The following is a 22,887-nucleotide window of genomic DNA, read 5'->3' on the forward strand; positions in this document are numbered from 1 at the left end:
ATTTGATTTTTTGGTGAAGATGTGTTTTTAATTAAAATAATATAAATAAAAATTAATTATTTTAATAAAATAAAGAAGAAGTTTAGATAAGCTGATGAATGAAAGTGTTGAAAAGTGGTTAGCTAAACTAGCAAAAGTAGGTTTTCGTTAACTATTTTAGATAAAAAAAAAAAAAAAAAAAAAAAAAAAAAAAAAAAAAAATTAGATCATTCGCTGGGAATACTCTAAGTTATGCCAAATTTTAGACAATTTCATTTATAAAAAATAATAAATAAAAAAAAGATCACAAATAAAAAATTACATGAACAAACCATTTAAAAACGGCATCATAAGATATTAATAGACTCACAATTCGGTGACTATGGTATTTCATCTATTTTGTTGGGTTGACTTCTACTAGCTTAGGCCTGGGCCTTGTTGGGTTGGGTCAGAATACATAGGCCGAAACCCGACCAGGCCCACGTTGGAGTTTATGGGTGCATTAAGATTGTCTGCCTTTTTCTTCGCCTATCTCCTACCACGCATAAAAATAATGACCATTAAGGTTTTCTTGTCTTCTAGATGTTGTCAACTTGCAACCGCACAGTGACGGAAAATGTCTAAAAACCTAGATCAAGATGATCTCAAATTATTTGTTTAAATTTGAGTGATTTTGAGCAAATGATTGTGAGAAATAACTTATACGATCTAACTGACTAGATAAGTGGCTGGACAATCTAATTTTTATTTAGTCAGGTGAGTCTTATAAGTAGTCACTCACAATTACCGATCCGAATTCTCTCAAATACTGACAAATAATTTGAGAGAATCTTTATCCCTAAAACCTGAGGATCACAATTTACACACTAGGAAGTGCGCACCCCCTATAGTTTGATCTCAAAAGTAGAAACCGGTTCATATTTAATTTTACAGTATTTAAACCAACATATGGTATTTTTAAATGACAAGGCAGTATATTTACATAAACATACTGAATTCATATATTCATATTGAATAATGTTATTTTTCACACTCATATAATATCATAGGTATTAAGTGAATTGACATAAAATAAAAATTTAAAAAAAAAAAAAAAAAAAAAAGCACTTAAAATACCTCTGATTTGACCCAATTGACAATCTTGTGGACAAAATCAAAGATGATTTGCATCACTTTTAGTCTTGAAGAATTGATTGTACGAAGAGGAATACAAATTTAGATGCTGATAGTTTAACTAGTGAAAAGCAGCTAAGCATGTCATAGATGAAGCTTAGAATGAAGAAATTTCAAATTGTATCTATAATATTATAATCAGAGAACAAGTTACACATAAATGATCATTAATTATTGATTTTTTTATCAATAAAGTATGAATCTTGTTTAAAATAAAAAATATATATATATATATACCACATTATAATCAATATAACATGAGTATGATAAATAAGCAATAGCATTATATATTTTAAAATTGTTGGGGATAAATCTCACTCAACTCAACCCGATCCAAAGAGGAGATTCAAAAGTCAAATAGGTCCAAACAGATAAGAATAATGATAAGATAAGAATAATGATCATATCAGAAGTCTAAGAAGATATCAAATTGGAAGTCTAAGAAGGTATCTAATTAGAAGTCTAGTAAAGGATTGAAGTCCAATTAGAACTCGGACAGTAGTTCTAGATCAACAAGGAGCAGGAGTCCTAATCCAGGTTTGACTCCACTTCTATGCCTATAAATAGGCTCATACCCCAGGTATAATTTAAGTCTCAATTTTTATGCACAGAGCATTATTTCTCTCACAGAAGCTAACTTAGGCATCGGAGCGGGACTCCCGGAAGGGTCCCTAGGTTTTGTTGTTTTGCAGAGTTATTAAGAAGCGTGAAGAACATCAAAGGAACGTGCAGATTCACACCATACCGGAAACTGTACCAACAGTTTAGCGCCGTCTGTGGGAAACGATTATTCGTTCCTTATAAAAGAAAAAGAAGATCCAGCATGGTGATGAACACACGTTCCGGAAGCCAGACCAATCGACAGCCCGTGGCCCCACAGGAACCGGCTATTCAGAATAATTTGCAGCCTCCACCGAACCCTCCCCCGGGGGGTGGAGATCAAGATCGCATAGCAGCGTTGGAAGCCCAGATTGAAGACTTAAATGCAGAATTGTTACGCATGAGGACGAGACAACCCAATCCCGAGATGAACAGGGATGAGCGTGAGGAAGAAGATCACAATAGCCACATTAATCCTCGGAGGGAGGATGACCGCCAAGGAGATCTGAGCAGAATTATTGCCGAGCTGGAGAGAAGGTGCACGTACATGGAGATGGAAAGAAAGGACAAAAGCAGATCCGTAATGGTGGACAAGCTCCTAATGGGTACAGACTCACCCTTCACCAGACGGGTGGTAGACTATCAGCTTCCCGATAAGTTTAAGGTACCCCAAATTCTAAGTTATGCAGGAGACAGAGATCCCTTGGATCACCTAGAGAATTTCAAAGCTCATCTAGACCTTCACGAGACACCCGATGAAGTAGCATGTCGGGCTTTCCCTCTTACTCTTTCGGGGAATGCCCGAGACTGGTTCAGGAAGCTGCCCCCGAATTCCGTTGATCAGTTCAAGGAATTGTCCAAGATATTCCTAACGGAGTTCTTGGCTTTCCGGACAAGGAAGAAGCCTTCGGGATATTTGCTATCATTGCACCAGCAGGGCAACGAGAGTCTTAAGGAGTTTATGGCTCGGTTCAACCGAGAGAAGGCTACGGTCGAAGATCCGACCGAGGATATGATCTTTGCTGCCATTTATCAGGGAATTTCACCCGAGGAGCCTTTGATGAAGAAGTTGATCCGGAAGCAACCGAGTACCTTGCAGGGCCTCATGGATAAGGTAGAAGAATTCATCAATCAGGAAGAGACGCTGAAGTCTATGGCCAGTTCTAGACTACCCCGAGAGACAGCCCCAGAAAAGAAAAGGAAAGAATTCAAGAAAGCTGATTGGGAAGAGCAGAGGCAGGTAAAGAAGTTCAAAGATTACAACTTTACACCTCTCAATGCCGAGATATTAGAAGTCCTCATGGAGATCAAGAGAGATCCGGCGTCTCGGGAACCGCAAAAGATACCAGGTAATCCTCCTTATAGGAATGCAGGGAAATATTGTGATTTCCATAAACAAGCAGGTCATTATACCGAGGGGTGCGTAACCCTAAGGTTGTTAATAGAAGAATTCATAAAGAATGGCAAGCTGGTTCGGTTCTTGGGAGAAAAACGGAACCAGCAAGGAAATAACAGGCCTCGGAATCATCAGGACTATCAGCCCCGAGATCAGCAGCCACGGGATTACTATCCCCGAGACCGTCCTCAACTAGGCGAGAGGCATCAAGAGAATGATCCCCGAGATGACATAGAAAGAAGAGAAGACCGAGGAAGCAAAAGCCATAGGCATAGAGAGCCGAGGCAACAGCAGTATCGTCTCGTGATCCCATAAAAAGGACTCTTGGGAATTTCAGGCTTGCTTTTATTTTTTAGTATTTATATTTGCAAAGAACTAGACTTTTATTTTCAATTCAGACTAGACAGAAATTTCCCCAGATTTTGGGAATAAGTATTTTCAGAATAAATGAATAAAGCTGACTTAAGCATCGGAGTGTTCCCGGTCTAGGGACCGGGAACTCGTTGATGTCGCTTCTTTTGCAGGCAGAAACTTCTCGGATCAGTCCTAGCCGAGAAGGAGCCTCTCGGATCAGTCCTAGCCGAGAGCAAGAAAAAACTTCTCGGATCAGTCCTAGCCGAGAAGGAGCCTCTCGGATCAGTCCTAGCCGAGAGCAAGAAAAAACTTCTCGGATCAGTCCTAGCCGAGAAGGAGACTCTCGGATCAGTCCTAGCCGAGAGCAAGAAAAAACTTCTCGGATCAGTCCTAGCCGAGAAGGAGCCTCTCGGATCAGTCCTAGCCGAGAGCAAGAAGAAACTTCTCGGACCAGTCCTAGCCGAGAAGGAGCCTCTCGGATCAGTCCTAGCCGAGAGCAAGAAGAAACTTCTCGGACCAGTCCTAGCCGAGAAGGAGCCTCTCGGATCAGTCCTAGCCGAGAGCAAGAAGAAAACTCTCGGATCAGTCCTAGCCGAGAGTCTCGGATCAGTCCTAGCCGAGACCAAGAAGAAAACTCTCGGATCAGTCCTAGCCGAGAGTCCCGGATCAGTCCTAGCCGAGAGCAAGAAGAAAGGGGGTTCGGATTTAACCCTCGATTTTTGTAGGTTTTTCAGGAGTTAGCCATTCCAAGAGACAGGGAGAAAATCCTAAGGAAAAACAAGAAAGTAATGGGGGGTAAGATTTAACCCTCAGGTTTTGCAGGTTAGCAGGTTTTCAGAATGAGACAAAGATCGGGTTTCCTTAGACATGGAATTCCCATTATTCAAGCAAGCTTCGGATAAGGGAATTGGGGGGTAACTGTTGGGGATAAATCCCACTCAACTCAACCCGATCCAAAGAGGAGATTCAAAAGTCAAATAGGTCCAAACAGATAAGAATAATGATAAGATAAGAATAATGATCATATCAGAAGTCTAAGAAGATATCAAATTGGAAGTCTAAGAAGGTATCCAATTAGAAGTCTAGTAAATGATTGAAGTCCAATTAGAACTCGGACAGCAGTTCTAGATCAACAAGGAGCAGGAGTCCTAATCCAGGTTTGACTCCACTTCTATGCCTATAAATAGGCTCATACCCCAGGTATAATCTAAGTCTCAATTTTTATGCACAGAGCATTATTTCTCTCACAGAAGCTAACTTAGGCATCGGAGCGGGACCCCCGGAAGGGTCCCTAGGTTTTGTTGTTTTGCAGAGTTATTAAGAAGCGTGAAGAACATCAAAGGAACGTGCAGATTCACACCATACCGAAAACTGTACCAACAAAAATATACTCAATTCTTATTAGCAACGTACCACATTTTTAATATGCAATATATTTCGTATTGTTACGATCCTGATCCATATATTTCACACTGAAGCAATCATTTTCACCGATATATGCTTTGGATTCAATCAAATTAAACACAAAGGAGAATGGCGGTTTCAAAAAGTTACCGTTTATGACCACCGCCCTGACCGTCACATCAGGTGCTGACACGTGCAAATCTCGTCATCTCCTGTCGTTCTCAATCTCATTTCCTTAGCCACGAAGGATTCGCCGAAGGGCACAACCGTCATTTCCTCCAAAGAACTCCCGTTGCTTTGTTTTACAACGCGTTTTCGAGAATCCAATTCCCAGGGAGAAAGAAAATTCTCTCATTTTGCCGAGAGAGAAATGGGGCTGCTATCCAACAGGTTTTTTTTTTTTTTCCTTTATTTTTGTTATTAATTTCCATTTATCTGATACTACGATCGAGTCTGTCAGATCTCAAAAATGTTGTTGCTTTTCGTTTTCCTACGTTTTCTCGGCAACCAAACGGGACATTACCGGTTATTTATTTATTTTTGCTGTTCCTTTTTGTTTGTGTTGGACTTTACAGAGTGGGTAGGGGGAGCCTGAAACCAGGGGATCACATATACTCGTGGAGATCTGCTTATATCTATGCTCATCACGGTTCTCTATCTTTTTCCCCAATGGTGTCATATTTCTTTGAGCTTCTTTGTTTTTGTTTTACGTTCTGCTTAGTATGATAAAATGGCATGCTAATATTTTACCTTGATGTCGCTGAGTGATGAATTTCTTAGAGCAAGTTTATATGTATACCCTCGGATATTCATGCAAATGAAGAAAATGGTGATCAAATTAATGAAAAGATGAGATTTCTGCTCAATGGAGAATTTTTATTGTTACAGCACATCAAGATAATCACCAAGATGTAGATAAACAATACACTTTGTATTTGAGTAGGCATACTGTTAAATGGTGATAAAGAAATTGAATTTTCTCCAGTTGCCAAATAATTACCGGCAGGTTATGCCCCAGATGCACTTAAAGCTGCGAAGGGATAACTCTGTTGGCGTTTGTGAATGTGGAATTCCAAGCATTAGAAGGAACCATCTATGATTCCATTTCATGGAATGTCTTTGTTAAGGAGAACAGGGAATAGATTATGACGTGGTTTATGTGTTGAGTAATGGTACTCTTCACACCCAATTCACACCGGCTAACATGGCGTATAGGGGGATTCTTCCCACTATTGATCCTAACAGAAGATAAAATGGGGGAGGAGTTGGGAATGCTTTCAAAACACAAGGTTAGTAGTGGCCCACTTAGCGAGATGGTGCGCACGGAAGTTTGCATTACAGAAAACTTTTGTAGCATTCTAAGAGTGAAAATGCTGAAGCTTCAAGTGAATATCAGAGATGATTGGAGCAAAGGTCAAGTCGGTGAAGAGGGAGAGCTGGTTGATAGCCAAAATAGTAACCAAAAAATCACCTTCAATCAGCAACTCTGTACAGCCAAAAGAGAGAGCAAGATCCATACCCAATAGTGCAGCCATTGCTTCCCCTTTGGTATATGCCGCTTGTTTGAAATTAAGTCGTCCTCTTTTAATGGGAAGTTTGCTAGAGGGAACAGTACCATTTTTGTTTTCTTGTAAACTATACACCTACCCAGTAGGTCTTGAACCCAATTCCTTATCCTCCATGCTCTTATTATTGGTAGAGGTGGCGTCATTTGAGCTGCGGCACATTGGCATCAGTGTTTATTCATTTTACCTTTTGCATTTAGGGATTTTTCATTAGTTGTTTTGTCTATGCCTCGGTATGTCTTAGGAATATTGATTCCTGTCTTAGAAGTTCCTCCTGAATGAGTATGACACCACTTCTCCTCTCTACTTGTTAGATTGTGACTGATAGGCAGGTCGTATGTTGACTTATGGTTGATTAACAGGAAAGTTGTGCAGGAAGATATTTCTCAAGTTACTTGAAGTAAAGGAAAGTTTAAAAAAATAAGTTAGTTTCACAACTTTTCCCAGAATCATTTCATTTGCAAGAAAAGATTGTATTAGTTAAAAATTTTCTGTGATGCATAATCATGATAAAAATGCAGGATGAGAATCAAGGGAAATATTTCCTGTAGGAAAGTGACAAGTGGTAGAACTCTCACCTTTTCTTGTTAACAAAATGCACAGAAAATACAGTAAAACAGCTTTATTTTTCTCTTTCCCTTTCCTGCCAATCAAAAGACCCTTAGGGCTTGGGTTGCAACATTGAGTATTTGTCAATGTTCCCTATGTTTCGAAATTATGTGATATATAGGTTGCACCTCTATGAAAAAACATCTGTCTGTGTACCCGACAGACAGGTTTGTAAGTATTGCAAGTTTGGGTTCATGAAATTGTTAAATGCATCTTCCTTTGACATAGCTCCAATCTTGTGCTTTCCATGTCCTTGTATTCTCTATTCCCTTTCTTTCTTTTTATTTTGGGCTAGGCTACTAGAGTTCGCTATTATCACGAAAACAAATAACATTAAATTCATTATTTGTCATGTATATTCCTGTATATTTTGACAATATCTTTTTCTGCGTTCGAATGAAAAACAGGTATCTACATCGGGGATGACAAAGTCATTCATTTTACTAGACGTGGCCAAGAAGTAGGAACTGGGACTGTGCTGGATGCCCTGTTGATTAGCTCAGGACCAGCCCGACCTCTACTGCCCTGCCTCACTTGCACTCCACCAGAAGAGGGGAATGGCGTCTTCTCCTCATGCCTGAACTGCTTCCTTGCTGGTGGTGTTTTGTACCGTTTTGAGTATGCTGTCGGCCCTGCTCTCTTTCTTGCTAAAGCACGTGGCGGGACATGCACTCTCGCAGCCTCCGACCCAGATGATGTTGTGGTTCATCGAGCAAAGTACCTACTTGACAATGGCTTTGGTTGCTATAATGTATTCAAGAACAACTGTGAGGACTTTGCCATCTACTGCAAAACCGGGCTTCTTGTGGTGGATCAAGGAAGAATTGGGCAGAGTGGCCAAGCAGTTTCAATTATAGGGGGGCCTCTGGCAGCTGTTTTATCTACGCCATTGCGTCTCGTTACTACCAATGTTTATGGAATGGCTGCTACAGCTGTTACAGTATACTGTGCTAGTAGGTATGCTGCTGACATTGGGTTGAGGAGGGATGTAGTGAAGGTCTCAGTAGAGGATCTGACAAGGAGACTGGCGACAGGCTCACTGCAGGTGGTTGAGCCCCAAATTACTCCTGACCGTGGGACTTCTCCCGAGCTTCTGACTCAATAATTTATCTGATGTAAACTTTGTTGTTCATGACCTTGTTTAATAATTTGTTGGGACCGTTGGTTCCCAATATATGGATAGTGTGCTTCTTGTCTCTTGAATGTGTAAGTATCTATTATGGCATTAGTTTCGCTTCTTCTGAATTGCCACCTGCTCTCTATTTGTCTGCTAGAGTATTTTGAGAAGTAAAATTGGTTTGTGAACTGAGGCTCTGTCCATGTAAAAAAGGTTTTTCTTATTTTTTGGTATTTGGTACTATCGACAATTCTGGTCAAACTGAAAACATTTTCAGTTGATCAGGAAATCCTCATTCAAAGTCGTGTAAAATGATTTTTCTTGTTTATTTTCGTAAATAATTTTTTGAGTGTGAGCTTTTCTGTTTCAACCGACAGTACTTGACTTCCTTCTCTTGCACACTCTTTCTCGCAATTTACTATCCGCTGCCTGTCATATTTTTTTGAATGAGCCAAATGTTGTCAAATGATTTCAAATGACTTCACTGAAAATATTTTTTAACAAATAAATTTTCACATCGAAATAAACAGAGTGCTGAATTATAACGTATATACATGTAACAATTCGATGTGGTTCAGACGTCTCAACCAAGCAATGTAACTCGCAAGATTCTGCAGGCTATTTGTTTTCGTTGTATCTTAAACTAAAGTAGGTAGCAAAATCATTTGTCTGCCTTGAGTGAAGGGGCAAAAAACTAATCAAATTGTCTAGTAGTTGCTTCCCTTTGAAACTTCCCTCAAGATGGTTGGAGTCTATGACCAAGTTATGTCAAATAAAGCAAAAGATTACAGGAACAGGAGAACAATGCCTTCTACCTATTTTTAAGTGAAATAATACTATATATTACATTTTTATTTTATAATACTGATATGGCATTTACAATCAACCCTTGAATAATTTTTTTTTTTTTTTTTTTTGACAAAGATCGATCTAAAGATTGATTAGAACTATCACATTAACTTTGTGAAATAGTTATCTTGAACCATGTCAAGGAAATGAGAACTCTAAAAATTGAACAAATTTGAAACAAAAGCAAGACAAAATTGTATTACCCATATATCTCCCCTGATACAAGTGCTATTTTAAGATGATAAGAAAGACCAAAAACGAGTGGCTTTACACAACAAGACACAAAGACTCCCGTTTTGAGGTTAACTAGAACCCTACTTCAGACAGACATCTTAGACAAGCAGAACAGCGTTTATACAACCATCATTCTCAGGGTCATTTGTCACCTGAGCGTATTTCCCTGCATCCACCACAAAACCAAAAACAAATGAGAATTTGTTTTATCATAAATCACAACAAACCAATGATAAGTTATAAATAAATAAATAAATAAAAACTAGAAGGATAATCTCACCCCATACAACTTTCCCAGCTGGTGTAACCAGACCCAACTCACTGACATTTACCTGAAATTCACAGCAACAGGAGGAAAAAAAAATGTAAACCCGCTACCTCTAATGGATCATAAAATAGTAAAATTTGAAGGTAGACAGTACCTCAATGACAGTTCCCTTTGTCATCACGCCAAGAGAGGTATACATTTGACCATTAGGGTTTTTCTTTACTCCAATAATTTCAAGATTGAAAGTGCATTTGAGTTCAGGGTGTGTCACATGAGCTTTGGTGAACCGCAGCCCTGAAGGACGGATAAAGCGCTCGTACTTGGGAGGTTTTCTTGTAAAACCAGCTCCCACAAATGTGGCTTTTGTGACCATCCTCTTCCATTGTTTGGCTGCAAAAGAGATCCAGGCCTAGAGCATCAGGAGCACTCCTAGTGACTCAATTCAAGTTTTATACTATATGTTAACAGCCATAAACAAGACAAGGACAATCATGTTTTATTGTAAGGACACACTAGAATCAGACGCATTTGAGAAATTCTACGAGCTACTTTATGATACAATGAACCACAGTAGACACAGTTCTTTAATTGCATTGGTAAATCCACAAAGCCACAACCCAAAAAAACAAAAATTTGAATTTTAAAGTTAGCCACAGTGCTAGAGGGGAATAGTTGAGAAACATAACCAATTCAAATCAACAGATATGGATCAAATGAATTTCATGGTCTCCAGACAAACATAACTTCTGGAGTTGGCCAAATAATAATAAATAAATAAAAGTTGAGAAAAAATAGAACAATTGAAGAATAATTCACAGCATCTTCTAGCACTTTACAATCACATCATCTTACCATAAGCTGAAAACGTACAAGTGAGATTAACAAGGAAACAAAATTTTAACCAATAAAAAAATTTCAATATCAAGAAAAATTAATAAATAAATAAATAAAAGATAATGAGAAAGGGAGTTTCTGGAAAACTTACTCTTTCTTTTACCAGTTCTGAGCACTTTGAACATTTCATCTTCGGCCACAGGCCTCACCTGAAGAAGGGGCGTTAATTCCAGATAAAATTTAACTGATTACAGATACACCATTATTCACCCACACCACACACACACACACACACACACACACACAAAGAACTGCAAAAAACTTGCCTAAGTGCAAAATAGACATGATAATGCAAGAAAGTTGATTATGATCTTACCTTGGGTAGAGGGACTTCCCATTTCCCAGCTTTCTCTTTCCTCTTTTGCTTAATAGTATTGCTAAGAACCTATTAACAGTGCATATCAGATTCATAAACAGAAAGGAGTGTCTGGGAAACAAAAAATCAGTACTTTTCAGATCGCAGGTGTAACATACTTTTGCTCGCGTTGTGTTTTCACGATCCAGCAAATAGGCAGGAACAGCTCCTTCATGAACATCATCATCCACCTTGCGCCTGGTGGACGATTCCTCATGCATAGCCAGTCTATTGACATGCAAAAACAAAAAAATAAAAATAAAATAAAATAAAAATACTTTACTGTATGGACAGCTTATCAAAGAAAAATATCCACCACTGGTTATCCAACATAATATAAATCAATAACAAGCATCTATAAAAAAAATAAATAAATAAATAACAAGCAAATATGACTCGCTCATTTGGGAAAATATCTACTGATAACTGAAACATATAATACATGGTAATTTATCTTCAGACAGATATTAGGAGGATATAGAAAAGAAACAGAGGAAAATTTGGTTTTCAATTCAGACTGGTTGCATGCAAAATGATTGAGCTGTCACGTGCATATCTATGGTTGCAGTCTTAAAGTGCTTCAGAAAGAAACTTAACTAAATGGCAGACTGAGGAAATTAAAACTTTTCTACCACGATGATTCTATGAAAAATGAAAAGCGCCACAAACCAATCGCTCATTCCCAATCTGCAAGGCCACCAAATAATAATACTACTCTTAACACCAGGAAAGTCATGTTCCTAATGTTTTCTAATTTTGACCATGGTATCTCAAAGAATCCTACAAATATTTAGCAACATTCAAGACAGCAGCAGTTTGAAGGAAAATGAGCCTTTTTTTCCAAGTTGTCAATAACACTACAGCTAAATTACTGTCAGTGATCACAACAAAGATAAGTTCATTACTCTCAAGAGGACGTCTTATTTAAGGCACAAAAATCTCAATGCCAAAAAGTTGTAACATTCAAAAAATAATAAAAACAAAATCACGTAAAATATGGTTTATATAGAGAATTAGTATCAGGCATTTAAAACTAAAGTTGTCAACAAAACATCATTTCTAATACCCTTTGTTGCACTTACATATACAATAGCTCAAAATCCATAGTAAACATGAAATTGAAATACATAAATTCAGAGATAAAAATGCACAAAAGACTCACGTCTTCTTCATCTGGGCCTTTTCTGCATAGCGCTTCTTCGCAAACATCTTGCCCTTAATACCCAGAGCCTGTTCCATTAAAAATTGAACCCCAAAATGAGAAATTTAGCTCTCAATTTTCCAAAAAAAAAAAAAAAAAGAACAAGAAAAGAAATTGTGGAGATTCAGAAATTATCATTATCCAAAAGGAACGAAATGAAAGGACCTTCTGGGCATATTCAGAGCGCTTGTGGACTTCGCGAGCCTCCTTCTTGCGCTTGCGCTCGAAGTGGTCAAGGCGATAGCCATTCCTCTTCCTGTGAAGGTCTATGTAATCTCCTTGCGGCTAATCCAAGAAAAGACAATAGCGATCAGAAAAACCACGAACTGGGTATCAAAAAAGACAATACGTGGAACCGTATAGAGAGAGAGAGAGAGGAGCGAACCATGGCGACGAAGACTTTGAGCTCGATGTACAGAGAGAGTGCAGAGTAAACCCTAGACGGTGGTAGGGTTTTTGATTTTGTTAACTTTGTGAGCTCCAAAATGGGCTTTCTTCGGTTTTACGGTGCGGGTCGGTGTGAATATTTGGGCTGGGTTGGTCTGTATTTGGGCTTTTTGATTTAATACTTGTGGGTCCAAATGGGCTTTGTTCGGTTTTATGGTGCGGGTCGTTGTGAATATTTGGGCTTTTTATTTAATATTTATGGGCCCAAATGGGCTTTGTTTGGTTTAAAGGGTGCAGGTCGGTGTGAATATTTGGGCCAGGTTCGTCAGTATTTGGGCTTTTGATTTAATGTTTGTAGGCTAACTTTGGGTTCAATGACGAAGCTCAAAATCTAGTGGCTCTATATCATATTCATTTCGTGAATGAAAAAGCTATAATTTATACCTACAAAAAAAAAAAGTTATATTTTATATAACTAAGTGAAAATTACACAAAAAAAATTAAATGATTTTAGTGTGAGTTAAATAGTTAAAAAAATGCTTGCAAGACTATTTTCTAGATTAGTTAAATAACAAAGAATCGACTGTTTTTCCATAAAATGCTTTTTTTTTCCTTTTTTTTTTTTTGGTAGTGAAAGATATTTTTCATCGAAATAAATATAATGTAAAATTTATTTTAAAAAATTACAAGATTTGCAACCAATGGTTGCACCTGCACGTGAGCCTTACGTCAACTGACGGTTGCACACTTGCACCTGCATAAGTTTTCATTGTTTACGTTGTGCATAATAAATAGAATTACACCATTGTGAGTCTTTAATGTCTAACATTTTTTGTTTCGCATTATGTGCTATTACAAATCAATTTTTATATAACTTATTTAAACTTTTCTCTTTATTTTTCTTTAAATCTTATTATTGCAAAAAAATAAAAAAAATTAAAATACAATTTAGAAATAGAAGAAAGTGCTCTAATTGACATATATATATATATATATATATATTAAAGTAAATTTAATTTAATTAATATTTAAGTATAAGAAAATTGTCTCACTTAAACTTGTCGCCTCATGCTTCAAAATTTATCAAGCTGGCTCTGCCCACACCCGAGCGACCATGCAATGTCCCACACTTCCCAGACCTACCCTTTATCCTGATTAGGGGTGTGCAAAACCCGCAGCACCCGCCCCACCCCGCAGCATCCGCCCCACCCCGCCCCGCAGAGGATCGGATTTTCGAGATTTTTTGCGGGTTAGGATCCTAATTTGAGAAATTTATGTGGGGCGGGGCGAGTTGCGGGTTTAGACTTTTAAAAAAACACGGGTCTCCGCCCCGCCCCGCACAAAGGAGGAAAAAAAAAAAAAAAAAAAAAAAAAAAAAAAAAAAAAAAAAAAGAGGGAAAGAAAGAAAACTAGAAGGCTAGAAGAGGGAATCTCTCTCTTTCTCTTCATCTTTTTCATTTTTTCCTTTTGTTTTAAATTGTTTTGGTTCACTATTATATTTTTGCATGTTTAATAACCAATGGACTGTTATATTTTTGCATGTTTAGTTGTTTACTAACTAGTGGACTCATTTCATTGTGTGAGAAATACAATTTTTATGGTTCAATTTCATGGGATGTTAAAGTGTACACATTTTTATTGTATTGTTATTTGAAATAATCTTTTCATTACTTTTGGAAAAGACAAGAAAATTGATGACATAGAATAGTGAAATATTATAGTTTTTTATTCTTGTCATTTATTCATTATGCTTTGTTGATGGGAGAAAATAGAAATCATGTTTCTTAGAATTTTATCTTATAATTAATAGGACTTTTAGTTTAAAAGGCTAATCCATGAAAAATGTTCTTGAATGGAAATATGAATTTAATTTTTTATTTAAAAAACCAGTATTTTTTTTGAATTTTTTATTTTTTACAAAATAAAATCAAAATTACGTAAATGCCACTCAAAATACCCGCCCCGCCCCGCAATCCCCGCCCCGCACGGTTACTCTTTAATAAGTGTGGTTTGCGGGTTGGAAATTTCCAACCCGCAAAGGTGCAGGGCGGGGCCAAAAAATGCGGAAACCCGCCCCACCCCGCCCCATGCCCACCCCTAATCCTGATGATATACCTACTAAACGAGCCTTGTACTCTCATAACGAGTTTAAGAATGATGAACCTCCAACTATGCGTTTCATTACCTTTTGCTCCGATTAAGGATGACAGTAGACTAAATGATAATGTGATCATTGATATGGTCCACTTTCGTTACCTGTGGCTTTCTTAGTCCAGACCACAAAGAGTAGGCATGTTGAGCTTCCTGACAACTTTATTTACTTCTTTTCCATACTTTTTACATGCTGTTTGAATGTGACAAATAGAAAAGAATCATGTTTCTTTCAGTTTTCTCATCCCTTTTTTTTTTTTTTTTTTTTTTTATGGCCAAGATAGGACTAATTTTATGTAGGTCGTGGTCGATTATCGGAAGAAAGACAAAGGTTACTTTGATTGGAGAATTAGTTTGTGGAATTCAGTATATGACCTAGGTAAATGGGACATAAAGATCAGTAAGAAGCCACCCCTGCATTTGGTTTTAAAAAAATTATTTTATAAGAAATTTGTTAAGTATTGATCCACGGCCCCACTGAGATCTCAACAGAAGCTCGTCAAAATTGAGATCTCAACACAACGAGAAATTATATAAATATATATCCTACACATCTCATTTTCAAATCCACTATTAGATTTATGAGATTCACATTGAGTCTCACAAAGCCAATGGTGGATTTGAAACTTTGTTGTATTGAGATGTGTATGGGATGTATACAATGGCGGAGCCACGTTAAAGCATGACCCTTGCAATTGGTTTAAAAAAAATTATTTTATAAGAAAAATTGTTAAGTAATTTATCTACCCCACACACAGTTCCTTATTTGATTTTTTTTTTTTTTTATTAGCCACATATGGTAGATATATAGACTTGTAATGTGAGGTTTTTTTTAGTATAAAAAAGTTTTGTAGGTTATAATAGATTTGGGAAATGATACTTACACATCACCCTCATAACAACTATACTCACACAAGATACATTGGGGTGGGTCCCAGTGTGTGGGCCTCACCCCAATGTGTCTTGTGTGAGTGTAGTTGTTATGCACAAGAAGTGTAAGTATCATTTCCCAATAGATTTAGTTTAAAAGATATATTAGCTGAACAACTTTTATACAACAATTGTACAACAATGCTTACGAGTAAGTGAGTTTATTTTTTTATTTTTTTGAGAAAAAAAATGCTAGATAATATTAGGGGCGGGAAAAACTCATTTACACATAAGCATTGTTGTACAACTGTTATGTAAAAATTGTGCAGCTGACATATCTCTTTGTTTAGTTCTTGCTTACGATGATTTGACTACCTTTATATGAAGATCTATAAACAACATGATTTAGCAATGATTATTCTACTCCTACCTAATGGATGTATTACACTGAATAATATAATAGGAGATTCAAGAGTGGGACTAGCATCATCAAGCTATTGAAGTGTTACATCCACATAATCATGAACACACAACCGGTAAGTGAAGCATGATTTTTACTTTTGCTTTTCCAATTAAATTAATGATACAATATTTTTTCCTAGTATGTTATTGCTAATTTGTGTTGGAAAAGTATAAAAAAATAAAAAATAATAAAAAATAATAATAAAAAATGATGTTACATTGAGTTTTTAGTCTTGTCTTTTGAGGTTTAGTAGATTTTGCTGAAAAAGTATCAAAGTAGTTGGTAAATTTGATTCAACAATAGACTAAAAGGAAAAAGAAACCAAAAATTAACACACTCACAATTTATTATTAAAATTTGACAAACAATAAAATATGGCATTCTAATTGTATTACTATTTTTCAAAAATTAATTATATATTTTTTTTTAATCATAGATATTTGTTGGGCCATAGTTGCTACCGAGGTATTCGCAGCACTATTGAAAATTGAAGATGGTGAACATTTGAAGACTTTGTTGGCCCAATACCTAGTAGACCATTACTAGCTTAAAGAATGAAAGGTGTATGAATATTTTGTTGACAAGGATCTTCTCTACATCAAAAAGAACGGAATTGTTGAAGAATAATTTTATGGCTGCTTTACAAGGGGGAAAAAAAAAAAATAGAAAAGAAAAAAAGATGAACAAAGTAGGAATAAGAAATAAAACTTGTCTCTCTTTCTTTCTTTTTTTTCTTTTCTTTTTTTTTTTTTTAAAAAAATTTTTTAATTATTACAATATTTATTTAGAAGATAATGTCAATATTTGGGGGCAGATTCAATATAATAGATTAGAAATATGAAGAAGGAATCAAGGAACAAAATAAAAAACAACCAGTTTACGGTTGTATGAAGATTTGCAACGACTTTCACATCTTGCGAGGGGTAAGTGCATTTCCCAACAATTAACACTTAAGAATTTGTCTGTTATTATCACATGACATAATTCCATTATCATGTGACAGAATTCCATTTATGAAGGTCAGATAGAAGACGAAGGAATATAAATAATTCAATATCATTCTAGCAGGGGTTATGGCCCCTGCAATTTGTTATATATATAGAAAATTGTGCTAAGTAATTGATCCACGCCCCCATCGATATATATATAAGAAAATTTGTTAAGTAATTAATCCATGCCCCCATCGAGATCTCAACAAGAGCTCATAAAAAATGAGATCTCAATAAAACGATAAATAATATAAATATATATCTTACACATCTCATTTTTAAATTCACCATTGGATTTATGAGACTCACATTGGATCCCACAAATTCAATGGTGGCTTTGAAACTTTGTTGTATGGAGATGTATAAGGGATGTATCAGCGACCATGCAATATCCCACAGTTTCCAGACCTACCCTTTATCCCTATGATATACCTGCTAAACAAGCCTTGCACTCTTATGACGAATTTAAGAATGATGAACCCCCAACTATGCGTTTCATTGCACTTGGCTCCAATTAAGGACGACAATAGACAAAATGGCAGTGTGATCATTGATATGATCAACTTTTGTTACCTGGTGGCTTTCTCAATCAAGACCACGAAGGTTATGCTTGTTGAGCTTCCTAAAGACTTTATTTACTTATTTTTCGGACTTTTTACATGTTTGAATGTGAAAAGTAGCAAAGAAACCTGTTTCTTTCAGTTTTATCATCTTTTTTTTTAATGGCCAAGATATGATTAATTTTGTATGGGCAATGGTCAATTATTGGAAGTATGGGTGTAAACCCAGAGCCAGGTAATAATCGAGAACCAGCTCCGGAATCGAGTATCCCAATTAACCGGTTTTTTCCCCGTTACCCGGGTGAAAACCAGTTATTTGGACCAGGTAGTATTTTTTTAAAAAAGAAATTATTTTTTGGGCCTATTTTAAATGCCTCTGAGCCATCAATTCAACTAAATGTTTCTTGATACTTTTTAATTTCTATCATTCCTTCCGGACACATGGTGGTTTGGAGGGTTGTGTTGAAAGGGCCGTAGGGCTGGCAAAACGGGTACCCGACACGGCCCGTTTAAGCTAGACCCAGACATGACCCGTTTATGCTAACGGGTCGGAGCTCCAGACGCGACACGACACGGTAATTTCACGGGTCACCCGACACGACCCGTGAAACCCATTTAGCATATCGGGTCGTCATGACCCGTTTAGACTTCTAAGACTCAAATGAACTACAATTTCATCATTCATGGCAAAAAAATAAAGCTGGACTACCATTTTGCAAGGAACAGGGCTGTAAATGAGAGCAATATTGCAATAGAGAGGGGAAAAAAAAAAAAAAAAACACAAAATCTTAGATGAAATGACAAAAAAATGAAGTGTTATTCACAAAAAAACTATTAAATTAAAAACATAAATATCAAATCTGCAACAACAAAAATCAATAAGAAAATATTGCCCTTGTAAAAGAAAAAAGAAAAAAATGGAATAGGGTTACATAGATCGGCTATCGGAGACAAGAGGGCTTTAGCCAGCTCCGGCCTCTTCTTTCTTAATCTCTACTAAAAACCCATCGCCGAAAACCCATACTCTTCTCTTTTTCTTCTTCTTCTAATTTCTGCATCTCTCTCACGAAGTCACGAATCAGCTCTCTCTCTCTCTCTCTCAGATCCATTCTCTCTTACTCAATCTGGTGTGCACGTGATGGGAGAACGGAGAAGGAGATAAGAAGAAGAAACAAAAGAGGAAAAAAGAAAAGAGAAATAAAAGGAAAAGGGGAGAGGCGTTAGGAGTCAAGGGAGAAAATATCTCCCAAAAGGCCAAAACAATCCACAGCCACACACGTGGCTGTGGATAAAGATCAAGCATGATATTATTTTATTATTAGCTTCAATCTTTTTTAAATTACAATTTTACCTCATCTTATTTTATATCACTACAATTTTATATCTATTCTCTTTTTTTCTTTTTCTTTTTTTTTTTTTTTAAAAAAAGTTAATCGTGTCTGGCGGGTCACCCATGGGTGACCCGCCACCCGACCCGCCAGACCGAGTTAAACGGGTAGATCCGTTTATGACACAAACCCGTTTAAGGTAGACCCAAACCCTCTAATTTCGTGTCGTGTTCGTGTCAGGTTGTCAGGTCGTGTCAAAATTGCCAGCCTTAGAAAGGGGGGTTATCTAACTTCTTTGCCATGAATACGCTAAAAAAACTTGAACTAACAGACAACAAAGATCAAGTTTACGAAATTTATGCTTTATCAATGTTGTCGTTAAGTCTATTTTACAAATACCAAACAGAATTTTCAAACTTCTAGTTACAAGAAAATAAATAAAATAAATAAAGTCTCTATCGATGTAACATTTGATATCCATCCTGTACGTTTACAGAATTTCTAAAAATCAAATCTTCCATTTTTGTTCGTTATGACATGTTGGGCACTAAAACTTAAAAAATAGAAACTAAATATATAACTAAAAACAATAAATTATAAAAATGAAACAGAAATTAAAGAAACAAACTTTCTGTTCATTTTTTCACTTTCATCATTCTTAATCCCCATGGCAATCAACTAGAGTCCACTTTTGGGGTTGGAGGCAAATGTTTTTGAACCTCACCTTTTTACTAGACAGGACTACTGTATTCCAGAATAGGCCTTGAAAACATAATTTAGCAAATTTGATTGTTCTACCGTCCATTAACTTGTAATCCTTTATAGATGAAACATGAAACCAAATTCTCAAATGAAACAAGAATTTAGTTGAATTGATAGCTCATGTGCCTTTTTCTTTTTCTTTTTACAAAACACTCCAAAACCTTTAAACATCAGGGTAAAAGGGTAGGGGGTATTTTTTTTTAATAAATTAATAGACCTGGAGCCGGTTACCTGATTATAATTGGGTTTTTTGAAAACCAATACCCAGCTCCGGCTTCGGGTACCCGGTTATAAATAATTGGGTACCAACCCGATTTTCCGGTCGGTTATAACCGGTCCGAATTTACACCCCTAATCGGAAGAAAGACAAAGGTTACTTTCATTGGAGAATCGGTCTGTGGAGTTCAGTATATGACCTCGATAAATGGGATATAAAGATCAATAAGAAGCCACGTTAATGCCAGCAGGGGCCATGCCCCTACAATCGGTTTATATATATATATATATTATGAAAAATTGTTAAGTAACTGATCCACGCTCCCATTGACATCTCAACAAGAGCTCTGACATCTCAACAAGAGCTTGTCAAAATTGATATCTCAATAAAACGAGAAATTATATAAATATATATCCTACACATCTCATTTTCAAATCCATCATTGGATTTATGAGACTCACAATGGATCCCATAAATTCAATGATGGAATTAAAATGTAAGGGATAGAATATAGTGAGTTAAAATATGTGTATAACTGAAGAATATTAGTTAGGGGAAATTAGTTATAAGGGTAGAATATACTTTCTAGAATATTCTTTCTGTTAGTTGTTTAGAATCTATAAAAGGGGAAGCAAGACTGTAAAAAAGGCATGAAAAAGAAATATACAGAAAAGAATTCCTGGAGAGTTTTGGCAACCATCAATTCCAAATCTCCCATTCTGTCGTGGCAGTTCTATGACAACAGCAAGAAGCACATCGGAAAAGCTTTCCACAATATTATGGACAGAATCGCTTAGCTTGGATAGACCGATCTATTACTGCGAAAGGCGTTGGCGGTGTTAGGCCAAATGCATGACACTTTGACGGAATCAGTGCAAACCACACGCCGAATAGTGTGTCAATGGGACAATCTCAGTAATGTTCTTGAGATCATGCAAGACCTTGTGCAAGAAGAAGCACACAAGGAGGAAATCACAACGGCATAATTGAGTACCATAGAAGAGCAGAGCAAGAACTTACTTGAACCATTGGAACGCATCAATGCGTCGACGACAAAAAACTTGGCCGATCTTAATTCGAATGGCGTCCTCCACAAGTGAGGGTTTCGACCCAGCCACAAAGATCAAACCCATGGACGAGCGGCCTATAACGGAGTAGAGAGTGGTGGTTTAGATCTGGAGCGTCGAATTGAAAGCCATCAACCCTACCCAGGATGTTGTGGTCGTCGAACCCTTTTGAGAACCCATCTGTGGTTCACTTCAACCTTACTCCAAGGACCGCACCAGACATGGCCATCTCGGCGTCATCGTTCATTTTTTGCAGGTTAAGCACCGATGGCGTTGGAAGTTCCCTTGCTAGCGACCACTGTGGGGGCCGAGAATTGGGGCGGAGGCCAACGACACCTTTCATGGAAGAGGAAGATATGGGTGGTCATTAGGGATGTAGCGTGGCTGTGAGACTAGAAGCTTGTAGAAGCTTTGAACTGAAGATGGATGGCGTTAAGAGACAGGGACGGTGTGGCTAAAGTAGTGAAGAAACAAAAGCAAGGGAAAGTGATGCAAGCTGTCTAGGTGTGAATCATGAGAAGGCGTCTGACGAGGAGTATCCCGAGGCAAACGTGGCATGATTTTAAGGAGTTTTGGTACTTGTGGCTTGACTATGTGATGCTTGGCGGAGAACACGAATGGGGTGCATTTTGTGTAATCTGAGTATGCGTTTTGTTTAGTAGGAGGTGAAACACTTGTTTTAAGAATAGATGATTGCGTTTTAGAAAGAGAGCATTGACTTTACTATATGATGGCTGGGACGCAGTACATTCTAGATAAAAATCTCTGTTACAATTTCATCGTATATGTGGCAGTAGGAAGGGGAGTCAGACGAGCTTTTAATGGGCTGTAATTTAGTTGACTTTTTGTCATATTGTGTTTTAGGGGCTGTGGATAGCATGAAAAAATGGCCTTTTACTTTGAATCAGTGTTTCGAAGGAAAGGGAAATGTAAGGGATAGAATATAGTGGGTTAATAGCAATAGGTTTATGTGTATAACTGAAGAATATTAGTTAGAGGGAATTAGTTATAAGGGTAAAATATGCTTTCTAAAATATGCTTTATGTTAGTTGTTTAGAGTCTATAAAAGGGGAACCAAGATTGTAAGAAAGGCATGAAAAATAAATATAATGAAAAGAATTTCTGGAGAGTTTTGGCCTCTCGAAGTGCCATTCTTGGAGAGTTTAGGCTTATCAAAGTACCTTTATCCATTAAACCTATTACATAAAACTTTGTTGTATGAAGATGTGTAGGGAATGTATCAGCGACCATGCAATGTCCCACACTCCCTAGACCTACCCTTTATCCCCATGACTAGGGGTGTAAACGAGCCGATCCTGAGCGAGTATTGGCTGTTCGGGATCGGCTCGTTTATGTAACAGTGAAGCTCGAGCTCGAGCTCGAGCTCGACACGAGCCTAATTTTGGTGTGCGAGATCGGCTCGTTAAGAAAGAATTACTGATCGAGCTCGAGCTCGAGCTCGAGCATTTTTGTCGATTCCGAGCTCAAGTACTCGGCTCGAGCTCGACTAGAGTGAAAAAAATCCTAGCACAAACAAGTAGATTGATAACCCTAAAATCAGAACCAATCAACCAACAAATCCGACTTAAAAAAAAAAAAAAATCAACCAACAAATCTCATACACAAAATCGAGAAAAGCAAAGGACAGAAAAGTAGAAAACAAACCAGATGAAACGGAGCTAAAGCCAGAAGCACCATTTTCAATCTTGAAAGCTTGGAAAGAAATGATTTTGGAGCCAGGTCAGGCTCTTCCACTAGGCGGTCGTCAGATACATTGCATTATCTCTCCATTTGAGACTTATAACTCCCGTATAGGAAAATCAATAAAAGAAGCAAATAACACTTTTTCTTTGTTTCAAAAAAAATACAAAACAATTTCTCTTAGCAAATTACCAAAAGTTTCCTCTGGTAGCCAAGAAGTAGGAGCTAGGAGGCGCAGCCCGCTTGACCTCCAGCTAACCGGCCTCTCTCCTTGACTCCTCCACTCCATTCAGCAATCTCGCACCCGGTTAAAGTGAGGCTTATCTCTGCTATTTTTTTTTTTTTTTTTTAAGAGCTCGTTCCTTTGTTTTAGGGCCCTGTTTGCCAATGCCCA

General features: G+C 37.2%; 2 protein-coding genes across 2 annotated transcripts; one reads left to right on the forward strand and one right to left on the reverse strand.

The window, feature by feature from the left end:
- Window positions 1-5,146: 5,146 nt before the first annotated feature.
- Window positions 5,147-8,325, forward strand: LOC133874005 (protein LEAD-SENSITIVE 1). The gene is made up of 3 exons (XM_062311827.1): window positions 5,147-5,296; window positions 5,482-5,555; window positions 7,488-8,325. Exons 1-3 carry the CDS (start codon window positions 5,277-5,279, stop codon window positions 8,183-8,185), a joined length of 792 nt encoding a protein of 263 aa, XP_062167811.1. The 5' UTR covers window positions 5,147-5,276; the 3' UTR covers window positions 8,186-8,325.
- An 892-nt stretch (window positions 8,326-9,217) lies between these two features.
- On the reverse strand, window positions 9,218-12,480 carry LOC133873077 (uncharacterized). The gene is made up of 9 exons (XM_062310795.1): window positions 12,384-12,480; window positions 12,164-12,283; window positions 11,960-12,027; window positions 10,917-11,025; window positions 10,759-10,827; window positions 10,534-10,591; window positions 9,703-9,938; window positions 9,561-9,612; window positions 9,218-9,446 (listed from the first exon to the last, which is right to left on the reverse strand). The coding sequence occupies exons 1-9, from the start codon at window positions 12,384-12,386 to the stop codon at window positions 9,379-9,381; spliced, it is 783 nt and encodes a 260-aa protein (XP_062166779.1). The 5' UTR covers window positions 12,387-12,480; the 3' UTR covers window positions 9,218-9,378.
- Between the last annotated feature and the right edge of the window lie 10,407 nt (window positions 12,481-22,887).

This window comes from Alnus glutinosa, chromosome 7, assembly GCF_958979055.1.
Source record: "Alnus glutinosa chromosome 7, dhAlnGlut1.1, whole genome shotgun sequence".
Taxonomy (NCBI): domain Eukaryota; kingdom Viridiplantae; phylum Streptophyta; class Magnoliopsida; order Fagales; family Betulaceae; genus Alnus; species Alnus glutinosa.